Source organism: Lactuca saligna, chromosome 4 (assembly GCF_052625555.1).
Source record: "Lactuca saligna cultivar CGN05327 chromosome 4, ASM5262555v1, whole genome shotgun sequence".
In the NCBI taxonomy this organism is placed as follows: Eukaryota; Viridiplantae; Streptophyta; class Magnoliopsida; order Asterales; family Asteraceae; genus Lactuca; species Lactuca saligna.
In genome coordinates, this window is record NC_136420.1 from 266,767,772 (window position 1) to 266,781,026 (window position 13,255).

Genomic DNA, 13,255 nt, shown 5'->3' on the forward strand with positions numbered 1-13,255 from the left:
TAGTAATTGGTTATGAGAAGATGTAAAGAGTGTAACTCCCAATGATTAAAGAGAGCCATCAATGATAAGAGTGTAACTCCCAAAGTTTAAAGAGGGCCATCAATGATAACCTTCCAAATGCTTCCATAACCACCCAAGCTTTGAATCAAACAATCAATGAAGTCTTGGATTTATTAAACTTTTATTAATTTACTTAAGAAAACCCTAATCCATCAACTACGTCACCATGCACACCCCATAGGCCATTAAGCCCAAAAAACTTTCGAGCCCAATATTAAGCTACCCATAACCTTTTGGGCCTTCATTATCCATACACGTATCACATTGTTTCCTTTTCTAATTCTTATACCAAGAATTACCTTAGCCTCCCCCATTTCTTTCATATCAAAAATGGATGATAAGAATTTCTTGGTTTTTATCAACTTCTTCTAAATCAGTACCAAAAATCAACATATCATCTACATATAAACAAATCATGACTCCTTTACTAGAAGTATCAAATTTTCTATATACATACTTATCATCTTGGTTTAATGCAAAACCATTAGACAAGACAACATTATCAAACTTTTCATGCCATTGTTTTGGTGCTTGTTTCAAACCATATAATGATTTATTCAACTTGCACACTTTGTGTTCATTTCCAGGCATAACAAACCCTTCAGGTTGTTTCATGTAAATTTCTTCATCTAAGTCACCATTCAAGAATGCAGTTTTCACATCCATTTGGTGAATCACAAGATTATGTATAGCTGAAAGAGCTAACAATAATCAAATAGTTGAAATTCTAGCAACAGGAGCATAAGTATCAAAGATGTCAATGCCTTCTTTTTTACTAAAGCCTTGCTTAACCAATCTGGCTTTATACTTATCAATTGTACCATCCACCTTCATTTTCCTTTTGAGGATCCACTTACATCCCAATGCCTTGCAACCAGGAGGTAAATCTGACAATAACTAAGTATTGTTATGCATGATAGAATCAATCTCATCCTGAATTGCTTCTTTCTAGAAATGAACATCCCTAGATGTCATAGCTTCACTAAAAGTCTTTGGATCCTCCTCAATATTAAAACAATATTGATGATGATATATAGTCTCATTCCTTGTTCCTTCAACTATATAAAGTTGAAAATCATATCCAAAAGACTTAGTTTTTCTAACTCTTGTGCTTTTCCTAGGTTCAAGTACAGAACTTGCACCACCAAAAACATCTTTAGCTTGATTATTACTCTTGATAGAAGATTGATGAAGCATGTCCCTTGGTCTAGGTATAGATGTAAATCTTTCTTCATCAAAAATAGCATCTCTTGACTCTATCACAGTGTTTACAGATACATAGTCATTAGATTCTATAACATAGAATTTATATGCTTTGGAATACTCAGCATATCCAATAAAGATACAATCTACACCTCTCTCACCCAATGTTTTCCTTTTGGGTTCAGTGAGCCTTACAACTGCTCTACAGCCCCAAACTTTGAGATAACTCAACCTTTTTACACCAAAGTTCATAAGGAGTATTCTTACTCCTTTGATTTAGAGTTCTATTCAAAATGTAACATGCAGTTAACATTGCCTCACCCCAAAACCCTTCACTTAATCTAGAATAGGATAACATGGAATTAACCATTTCTTTCAAAGTCCTATTCTTCCTTTCAGCTACACCATTTTGATGTGGTGTATAAGGAGTTGTGGTTTGATGTATTACTCCAGTTGATTCAAAATAAATTGGATCATAATACTCACCACCTCTATCAGTACGCAAGACTTTTATTAATTCATTTTTATGAAGCTTAACTTGTTTATAAATTTTAAATTTATCAAGTGCTTCATCCTTACAATGTAGCAAATAGACATAACAATATCTAGATGCATCATCAATAAAAGTAACAACATACTTGTTGTTTCCAAGGGAAGGTGTTACATGGAAATCACTATGTACAAGATCCAACACCTTGCTTTCCCTATCAACATCTTTGAAAGGTTGTCTAGTGATTTTAGTTAGCATGCATGTTTTACATTTTTCATTATTTTGCATATCAAAAGCAGAATTAAACTCATTTTAGACATGTCTTTTAATCTCTTGTAATGAATGTGTCCTAGTCTAGCATGCCATAATTCAGATTTATTAAAATTATTGCTAGTACTATTAGAAGCCATGCAAATAGAATTATCAATAAAAGGATAATTAATATTAAGTCTAATCATTCCATTGCATACATATCCAAATCCCATAAAAGAACCATATCTTAACAAGATATACTTGTCACTTTCTAATACTTGTTTATAACCACAATTATTTAAAACAATTTCAGATACAAGATTCTTTCGAATCCTCGGTACATACAAAACATTGTTTAGACATAAACATTTTCCAGAAGTAAAGTAAAGTGAAACAGATCCTAAACCCTTGATTGGTTCAGTTGCAACATTTCCCATTTTCACCACAGATCCATCTTCAATTGGTTGACATTCCGTGAACCAACGAAGATCCTTACATATATGGTTTGTTGCTCCCGGATCAACCCACCATGCAACATCATCAGCCTGCACATAAATGCTTCAAAAATCATAGAATTCTACATGGAAACAAAAATCTGACCTTGTTGCTTTTCTGGATCCTTGGATCCACTTGGTCTAGCACCATTCTTGTTCACTTTGCAAAGACGACAATCTTTCTTGAAGTGACCCGGTTTGTTACAATTCCAACAAACCAACTTAGCCTTCTTGTTTGAATATTTGTCATTTTTTCCTTTAAACTTCCTTTTTCCATTAGATTTCTTGGGATTCTTTGAACTTTCTCCTTCCACCATGTTCACAGAAGAGGAACTAACTTGGTTCTTGCCTTTAGGATTGTTATCAAGTTCTTGAGTCCTTATGGACTCTTCAATCCTTAAATGGCTTCCAAGTTGAGTCAAAGTCAATTCATCATTGTTATGTTTCAGATTGTGTTTAAAATCCTTCCAGGAAGGGGACAGTTTGTTAGTGATCACAGCCACAGAAATGGCTTCATCCATTTTCAGATTGTGGTGAGCAAATTGTCCCAAAATCCTTAACATTTCATGGAATTGTTCCATAACAGACTTGGAGTCAACCATCTTGTAACCCATAAAGTTACTAACAAGAAACTTCTTGCTAGAAGCATCTTCAGCCATGTACTTGGATTCAAGAGAATCCCACAATTCTTTTGCAGATTCGAAATTTTGATAGATATCAAAAAGAGAGTCAAACATACCATTGAGAATATGACCACGACATATGTAATCATCATTTTCCCACTTTGATCTCCTTTTTGTTTCCTCCAAAGGTTCATCTTCAACAGATTCTGGTAAAACTGGCATGGGTATACTCAAAACATACATCACTCTCAGAGTGGTAAGGAGAAAGTGCATCTTCTTTTGCCATCTATGAAAATTTTGCCCTCCAAACTTGTTCAATTTGTCAAACTTACTTGTCATATCCTTCACAAAATCACCACTTGCCATGATCACATAATACTTTGATTCTTGTTAGAATTTCAGGGTAATAAAGGCACTTGGCTATTCTGAGAATTGTGATTTCACTGTCAAATCAAAGTATTGGGTGGTACTCCCTAATCTTTGATTGGATAAGACTCAGAAATGAGAGCAAGAACAAGGAATATGGGTGTTATGTATTCCGTGTGCATCATCAAATGAAGACCAAAAAATTAGTTAAGTAACCTTTCCATTAGAAAATTGACACTAGACAGTTGTATGTCTGAAAACTATCACAAAAAACAGTTTGATGTCTGAAACATGTCACTAATCCGGGTTAATAATCCGTTAGGGGCTGCCGCCCCTTGGACCCCGCTCTCAGGGGCGCTGCCCTCGGACCCCCGTTCGTTTAGGGGCTTCGCCCCTAAATAACAGTCTACGTTAAATCTTGAATGAACTTAAACAAGTATCCACTCCGCACCTTCCTTGTTTAATATTCATCAAGATTGATTTTTAGTCAACAAGTCAATCCATTATACTTAAATATACATTGATGATACAAAATCACCAACAGGTTCATATAATGATAATTTAACTAGTAGTATATTGTATGTAAACATTCTATTTTAAAACATGTTATACAATGATGCATAAACTATGAGTATATTGTAATTAAATATGTTGTTATTTTAAAACGTGTTCTTATAATGATTCTTGTCTATATAATTTTTATCGTTGCTTTTATCATACAATACATTTACCCGTCACAAGATAGAACAAAAGGGTAATATTTTATTATTCAACACGGTCAGCACAGTCGGTCCACAGTCAATCATATGCAAAATCAAACAATTAAGTTTCATTCAGCATCATACTAAATCAGATTCGACTCAATCAGCAACCATCAAACAACTCTAATAAATGATTTATACATCAAACTAAGAGCAGAGTACTAACATCCGGTATTTTCTCATTTGGAGCATAATTTTTTTTCTTCCATGAAAACCACTAAAAAAATCAATTTATTTCCAAAAAAATCATTAAAAAGTAGTTTTTTCAAGAAAAAAAAGTTTTTTAATTACTAAAATCTCATATATGAATTCCACGTTTTATTTATCTATTTATTTATTTTGGTTAAAAAGAAAGGGTAACATTATCGAAGATAAGGTTAAAATGTAAAAAATTTATACAAACACGTCTATGAAATTATAAATTAATACAATACATAAACAAAAATAATGCTATAATAAGAATGGGCTTGACTTCAAAATATTACAGCGTCAATTAAATAAAATAAAAAAAAAGGTGTCATGATGTGACTCTACAAAGTGCAAACCAATTAGAAAAAGCAACAGAGATGGCTCGATAAGATATTTACAATAGAAATAATGGTCTAGCATACAAGACGAACAATAAAGATATTCATTAATTAGTTTTCAACGATGTGATTTCCAAAACAATATGTGGCCCATTTATTTAAATAAAAACCCTCCAAATTCCACTGAAGAAGGAGATTGATTAATTAGCAAGGTGGGCCTTCTAGACGTATGTAATCATACATAATACCTTGAAATGGGCTTTGGTTCCTGGGTTGTTTCAGATAGATAGTGTTTTCTCCTTCAACAAGTAGCGAGCCTGAAATGTCTATGTTGTATAGCCAATATAGCCCGTGAATCCCTAGTCTCGCAACTGCATTATCCCTTCCTATCAGTCCTGTTGTAAACACTGGACGAGGCTTGTTTGGATCATTTACCCGAACCTACAAAATAACAAAATATCCCATTTTCTTAGTTACTAAGACACCTAAAAAAAGTGTTAAATGCAAAAAAGAAAACATACTAAATGGAAAAATCTACCCAATTATACAAATGTTATCAAAATAATGTTGGTGATTTTGATCATCAATGTTATTTAAGTGTAATGAGATTACTTTGTGTTGACCAAAAATGATCTTGATAAATATTAAACAAGTAAGGAAGGTGTGGAGTACACACTTGTTTAAGTTTGATCAAGTTTCAAAGTACACTGTCATTTAGGGGCGAAGCCCCTGAACGAACGAGGGTCCGGGGGCAGCGCCCCTGGGAGCGGGGTCCAAGGGGCAGAGCCCCTGGCTGGGATCGACAGTTTTCATATATCCGTTTTATGACAGTTTTTATGGTTTTATGACAGTTTAAAACTGTCATATGACAGTTTTCAGACAAAGTTGTTAAAGTTGGTTTTGGTCTCATTTTTCTGGTACATACGAAAATATCATCAAACATTCTCGGTTCTTGTCTCTCTGAGTCTTATCCAATTGAAGATTTGGGAGTATCACCAAATACTTCGATTTGAAAGTGATAATCACAATTCTCAGAATTCCAAGCCTTTCTACACCCAAATTTCTAACAAATACAAACCAATTTTCATTGCTATAACTGGGTTGATTTTTCTATAAAAATAAAAATAAAATGAATGAATGAAAGTAGTAGGTTATGTGTGCAGAGATTTACTATATACCTGTACTTCTGCAAGAGATGCCCCAGCAAGTGCTATGCGTAACTTATATATAGCACGCTGGAGATTCTGGAGTCTGAACTTTATTTGCCATGTGGTTCCTTCATACGAATTGTCTTGTTTTCTCCTGTTATGCAAATTCGTCACAATATAAAATAATTCAATGCGATGAGGATATAACTCTGAAATATTAATTATTATATACCTCGGAACTTGAGCATAAAACCAGTGTTTGCGATAATCGCTCTCCCCAATGGTGAATACCAAGTCTTGATGAGGGTATAACTCTGCATACCTTTCCCATAAGCCATACTGCCTAAAGTTGCTGATACAAAGCAAAATAAACCAATGAAAATGCATTTCTTTATTTAGAGTATAAGAAAAGAAAAGAAAAACCTAAAAAACCTAAACCTGTTGGGATTATTGAGGAAAAGTGGGTTGATGTATTTAGGGTTAGGGTCTGGGACATGGAACTCTGCAGCAGACCGGTCTGGGATACCGATTTCCCATAACGTAGGACCGGCTCTGGGAGGCTCATAAACGAGATCCCCCACGTCAATATCACACCCTAAAAACCAGATTAAGAAGATTAAGGGTTCAACATCGAATGATTTGATTTTTTTTTTTTTTAATTTTGATTGCAACCTTGATTACCTGGGGTGATGGTGATGGGAACATGATATCGGTAATCTCCAATAAATCCAGGCACCCAACCATACAAATTATATTCTCCACCTCTTATATTCTTAATGCAGAAATCACCCCTGGCATCTGCTTCGCTCCAGAACTGGTAATCCTGCATATAATATATATTCCATTGCAGTTATAAAATTACATAAGTAAAAATGGATTCTTTCTAATGTTTCGTTCCATTCCATTCCATGAAGGAATGTAAAAAAAAAAAAACACACACCACACTAACTGGTTGAGAATAAAGATTAACAAAATGGAAGGAATTACATCCCTTCAACAATTGGCCATTCCATTCTGTTAGACAAAACAAATAACTTTTTTAATTCCATCATACCTTAATCATCTTACTTCAAAAGAATAGGTAAAACTTTGACTTACGAGGTCAGCCAAACTAACTTTTAACTTCAAATTAATATGAATTTTATTAAGTTGAACAGGAATTAATGTCAATAGGACAAAAATTGTAATCTCTTATCTCATCCAAAAAGGTGGCTCACTCTCAATCTCTTATCTATGTGAAACACAAAGTCATTAACGCCCTCGTCCTTATCATCAAAATTAGCCCCAAAACTCACCGTAAAAAAGAAAAAACAAAAGAAGGGGGGGGGGGGGGGGGGGGGGGGGGGGGGGGGGGGGGTCACCTTGCATTCTCTTTGCCATGATCCAACATCTCCCGGTGGAGCTAACCCAACATAGGCACCATTTGCTGGTATGTCATCCTTGTGAATGTATCTTAAATGGAAATAAATATGTTATATTTGAAATCAAAATAGAAAAAGAAAAAATTAAAATAAATAGGTCATCAGTCTAAAAATAGAGTTACCTGTCTCTAACAAGTAATCTGCCTCTAACATTTCCTCGCTCATGTGATTTTGGGAAATCCCTGGACGCTGGAAAGCTATACGGCCAACTCTCCACTTCAACCGTCATCTGGTATTATTTCATTTCAAGAAAATAATATATATATATATATATATATATATATATATATATATATATATATATATATATATATATATATTGAGTATAGACATAATAGCAACCTGTCTTTTTGCATCATCCCAAAGTGTAAGAGGATCTTGACCACACATTGTTGAATTTAGATACATGAAAACCGGCCCAAACACCTTTTTCCATGGCTCACCTTGTCCAAATTTTGGGACTAAATCATCCCCAGCATAATGAGCACCAACAAAAACCTGGTCATGTATTGGAGGCCAGATTAAATGTAATTTGGTTGCGATGTTCATTTCTTCCTATTACAGAATTGTTACTTTGAAAATATCTACAATTTTATTCAAATACAAAGCAGTTTTTTAAAGTATACTGTCCTACTAACAAATATTAATGCTATAATTGAAGGTAGGTAGTTACAGCTAAGCAAGTGGGGCCCACATGGGAACAGAGATTCTGCTTGAGAGGGCCACCAGTGCGGAACTCATTGCTGGGTGTAATTTGCCAAAACCCTATTGGAGGATCATTGGATATCCAGCCATGTACCATGAGGTTCCTGTTTTCACAAGTGTATTGATACTTGTCATCCACCTACACAAGCACAAGCACACCATTAATATTTTGATTTTTGAACTTGTAAAAAAAAAAAAAGACCTCTCCTTTGAAGGCAGGCACGACTGGGTTGACAAGTGAAACAGCTTCCTGGTAGGCAAGGGGCTGGGCTCTTCCTGGTAGTCGATCCTCTGGCAAGGGCATGTATCTTCTTCTATCATCTGCTACTGCCATGTAATGAAACCTACCCAAACCCTAAAACTCATAATTCATAATTCAAAATCCCACACTTTGTTTTGTAGGACAAGATACAACACGTGATCTTGTACTACATTTTTCATTCATTAGACTGGGACTGGGACTGATGTCAGTTGGACAAAAAAGTCGGGACAACTTTGCATGAGTTGATTGAAAATAGAATATGTAGTTTACTAACTTTACTTACTTGTCTTTTCTAAGTTTGAATGCAATTCGCGTTTCTCCAAGACTGAAAGCTTGCCATTCTTCAGAACCCAAGTGTTCGTAAATGGCATACGAATAGAAACCAGAGGAACCACGAAGCATAACAAACCTAAAAAAAAAAAATTACAATCGCTTTCCCTCATTGACTAGAAACCATCATAGAAGACAAAATCGATAACCTCTTGTCTATGTTTATAGGAGCAACTTTTCCCCAAAGGGAAGGATCCCAAGGTCTTGAAAAAGACACCTCTACTTGTTCCTCTGTTTCCACTATAACCTTAAAGCTTGTTCCTTTGATCCTGCAACAAAATGCAATCACTATGGGAAATGTACAACTTCTTTCACTTTTCTATCCAAATATTTATAGGGAAATTTTCAGAATAGCAACGTACACTTCAAATACTCCTTTTCTTCCTGAGTCATCTAGAGCACTCCACACAATGTCCCAATACCTGCATTATTTATTTATTTTATTTCATAAATAAATTTGTATACCACTGATAGCCTGAAGCTACAAGTTGAAATGTAAAACTTTGGTTTGGATTGCAACTTACCCTCTGTTACCTTCGTGATTAAGAACCTCAAGGATGTTGTCAAGGCCATTGTATCGAACCCCAGTCACAAGGCCTTCTGGTTTCGATAATGTCACTTGCAGTATGCCATTATCAATCACCACCTGAAAGGACCATTACGCTGAATAACCCCAAAAAAAAAAAAAAAAAAAAATGAGAAAAGCGGATGAAGTTACATGGTGATCTTGAATCCGCAATCGTACACCCATACAAGACATTGGTCCAAGTCCTTCGTGATGATTCCCTGAATGGAATGAGATATAGCAAAATGACATTATATAAGATGATTCCCTGAATGGAATGAGATATAGCACAGTTTTTTTTCTTTATAAACGTCTAATCGCCATATCCTCTTTAGCTTTGTACAAACGAAAAAACAAATAGCCATATATAAGGGTAACTTTCATGATCGCTGCAGATTGATACATATAGAATTTGCCGTGGATACAGAATAGAATTATATAGTGATTTGGAATGAAGAGTTCATGGTGCAACTCCAACAAAAGTGATCCACGGTAGTCTGAGTTATTATATATAGAGAAGGAATTGTTAGTTTGTTACCTTCTCCACATGTGCAGACACTTGTAATCACTGTTCTGAAACTACTGCAAATTCCCATCAAATCCCGATATTGGTAGCTTAATAACCAAAATCAGAATCCAATTGCCATTTTATCGCCGCCATAAACTGCCACGGACACGTTCCTACCCAAACCGTCAAGAGGATTTCGCTGCCACCGCCTTATGCTCAACCGGAGGACATCTTTTTGTGAATGTACGCAAGTGTGAAATGGGAAAGTTATGTCCGTAATGAACGGAGAATTTGGAGGGGGTATCAGTTGCAGACAGTTTATTCCTTTGAAATTTACACCGGTTTTTGGATCTCAAATCTCAGGGTTTTTGACAGGGAAAAAATTGACAGCAAAAGAAATTTAAGTGCCCGTAAAGTCTTTAAAATTTAAAAATCACCTTAATAAGTTAAATAAACTGAATTTAATTAGCTTCTTTATTGTTTATTGATTATTGATCATTTTATTCATATAAATTGTTTTTTTTTTCCAAACACTTAAAATGCTTATTGCTTATTGTTTATTCTCACTACACTAAATTAATCCAAACACATTTTAAAAAAATATTTATTTCCACAATAATAAGCAAATAAGTAATAAACTAATAAGCTAAAAATTATTTATCCAAACACCCCTCTCAATAATAGCATTTGTTGTTTGGTACATACCGGACCAATTGTGTGCCCAGAGATTGATAAAAATTGTTTAGGATTAATTTTACTTTCAAACTTAATTATTTAGGGAAATTACATTTGTTAAAATGCACATATAGTATTTATTTTAAAATTTTAACTCGGATTGTCCTTCGCTTGGTTTCAACTTGCACGTTTCATCCCTCAAATGCAATTTTATTGCAAACTTAATCTGTTCCAGAATTAAAATGACGATAATACCCTTATGTTTTTATTTTATAATTAATTTAATGTTTTACCCTTATTATTATTATTTAAATAAAGCCCCTTCACCTTCCCCATGCTTCTAATCAGAAATAAACACACAGATTCGATGAGATGGAAAATAGAGACCCAAATCGTCGGCCACCACCATCATCTCCACCTAAGGTGAACCTTTTATCTCCATCTATCACCATCTCCAACCAACTCCCTCAGCCTTAGAAACGAGGATATCAATTTCATATCAATGCCTCTTCTCGGATTCTAATATTCGATCTGCTTCTTTAACGAAAGAAGGTTTGTTGTAATTGTTGCTTGTTCGATGTCATGTTTAGATGAAATAGACTCACCATAGTGAATCTGACAATCCCCTCTCTATATGGACCAAGACTACTATCTCCGGCGGTCCCCTCTCCGTCTCTGCCACTCATGTCACCTTTCTTTGAATCCAAACCATTGATGGAGATGATGTTGGAAAAAAAAAGAGTAAAGTCCAGATCAATGGCATCGTAGAGGGGGAGAGGTGGTTTCTGGTGGGTTCTACATAAAGATGAAGACGTTGTCGCTGCGTAGGGCTTCGAACCGCATCTAGGGTTTCAGATCAAGCTCCACCGCTTGTCTGGGGATAGTAACACTAGAAATAAAGTGAGCAAGATGAAGTGGTGGTTGTCGGAGGTCAGGTTCTTCACGTTTGGTGGTGCTCAGCATCATCGATATGAGGTTCTTTGATAACAACGGGATTTGAGGTGACCACCAATGCGTTTTATTTTGAATCCTCTTTTTTTTTTAAAGGGAACTTCCCTAACGAGGGTTTCCGGGCCAGCTTTCGCACACCGACTAATCCCCCGCTGCAAACATAAAGCTTTGCCTCATGCCCTGGAGTCACTGCAGGTGAACCTCCATGGCCACAAGGGTTGAGTGGTGCTAGGATTTGAACATGGGTCAATATGAATCCTATTTCTTATATTGTAACTTATGGGTTTCGATTTATAGGTTTATAGTTTGATTTTCATGTTTAGGGTTTAGTTATATTTGATTTCAACTTCTTGTTTATTAAATTTAGGTGGCCGCCGGATTTTTGGTAAGGAAAATGTGGGATGTGTTCAATGGTGGACGGACATAATGCATATCTTCCAAAATAGGTGGTGGGAGAGAAATAGGAGTGAAAAGTGGTTGTTTCTGGTGGTGATCGGGGTGTTCGCGATGCAGTTGTGCGGTTTAGAGTTGAAACCGCAAACCGCACCGCACATGCGGTTTGAGTTTTTTGGAAACCGCAAACCGCACCACAAAAGCTCTAAACCGCATTATGCGGTGCGATTTCATGCGGGCGATTTGTGCGGTTTATGCGGTTTGATAAGTTGTTTCAGTTTATAACTTTGGTTGGTATTCATTCCATTTAAACACTTTCAAATTTTATTAATTATATTGCATACCCTTTAAAAGACATAGATATTGCAAACAAAAAAACCACATAATGTTTTGCTAAGTTGTTATGACTTATGAAATTTGATATCATAGTCTTTTAAATCTTTAATTATCATATTTAACCATCGTGATATAGAAAAAAGTTATTGGACTATGAAGCATTTGGTGATTGGAAACTTTGATATATATATATATATAGTCTTTTAAATCTTTAATTATCATATTTAACCATCGTGATATAGAAAAAAGTTATTGGACAATATGAAGCATTTGGTGATTGGAAACTTTGATATATATATATATATATATATATATATATATATATATATATATATATATATATATACACACACACATATATATATATATATATATATGATGTGGTGTGGTTCGAACCGCGGTTTGGTAACTATAAACCGCAAACTGCACCACATAGTGCGGTTTGACAAAATTACGAACCGCAAATCCCACCGTGAAATTCTAAACCGCATTATGGTGTGGGCGGTTTGTGCGGTTTATGCGGTTTTTTGCACACCCTATGTGGTGATAAGTGGTGGTTGACGGTGGTCATAAGTAGTGATAGGTGGTGGTAGCTAAAGTTGAGAAAGAACTGGGAAGAAATATGACATTTAATCAATAGCAGTGATGGTGTTTATATTTAATTAAACATTTTTTAATAGATTAATAATTAATAACAAATCAAAAAGGAAATAAATAAGGGAAAAATGGTCTTTTTATGTCCGGAGGGATGAGGTATGTAAGTTTTAAACTAATGAGTGACGGTTTGAGTTAATTTTTAAAAATAAGAACTAAATGTGCGTTTTGCCACATGCACGAGGGACAAATGGTGTAATTTACCCTAATTATTTAAATGGGAAATCATCGGAAAAATCCAAATAGTGTTCAAGCTCAAAACAATGCTCAAATTCAAAACAATAACCAAGAATCGGACTCGGAGTATGTGCAAGGTAGTGATGAAGAAGATATCGATGATGGTTTTGAGTATTCTACCCACCACCCAAATGTGAAATGGAACATAATGAAACAGGTGTTTCGTGAAAGGTATGAATCCCCACATGAGTTGAAATTATGTTTAACTAACCATGTTATTAGTAAGGGTTATCAAATTCATTTCAAAAAGTGTGATGGTGTTAGACCAGTGGCAATATATGGTAGCGATCCAAA

The 13,255-nt window shown here is 35.1% G+C and overlaps 1 protein-coding gene across 2 annotated transcripts; it reads right to left on the reverse strand.

Annotated features, from left to right (window-relative positions):
- Positions 1–4,684: 4,684 nt before the first annotated feature.
- Positions 4,685–10,083, reverse strand: LOC145043583 (uncharacterized). 2 transcript variants are annotated; one of them, XM_078992283.1, is made up of 16 exons: positions 9,746–10,083; positions 9,361–9,428; positions 9,167–9,288; positions 9,005–9,064; positions 8,792–8,911; positions 8,596–8,721; positions 8,253–8,394; positions 8,040–8,189; positions 7,688–7,843; positions 7,468–7,574; positions 7,286–7,376; positions 6,606–6,747; positions 6,363–6,519; positions 6,157–6,276; positions 5,955–6,078; positions 4,685–5,217 (listed from the first exon to the last, which is right to left on the reverse strand). In XM_078992283.1, exons 1-16 carry the CDS (start codon positions 9,801–9,803, stop codon positions 4,981–4,983), a joined length of 1,980 nt encoding a protein of 659 aa, XP_078848409.1. In that variant the 5' UTR covers positions 9,804–10,083; the 3' UTR covers positions 4,685–4,980. The 2 variants fall into 2 exon arrangements, with proteins under 2 accessions (XP_078848409.1, XP_078848408.1); XM_078992282.1 differs by having other exon boundaries at positions 8,019–8,189.
- Between the last annotated feature and the right edge of the window lie 3,172 nt (positions 10,084–13,255).

Excerpts from the sequence above, each read along its gene's own strand:
- LOC145043583 (XM_078992282.1), bottom strand. The coding sequence starts at position 9,803 with ATGGGAATTTGCAGTAGTTTCAGAACAGTGATTACAAGTGTCTGCACA. Across the intron at positions 8,722-8,791 it reads CCTATAAACATAGACAAGAG|GTTTGTTATGCTTCGTGGTT; the intron begins GTTATCGATTTT and ends TTTTTTTTTTAG. Across the intron at positions 7,377-7,467 it reads AGATTACTTGTTAGAGACAG|ATACATTCACAAGGATGACA; the intron begins GTAACTCTATTT and ends TTTCCATTTAAG.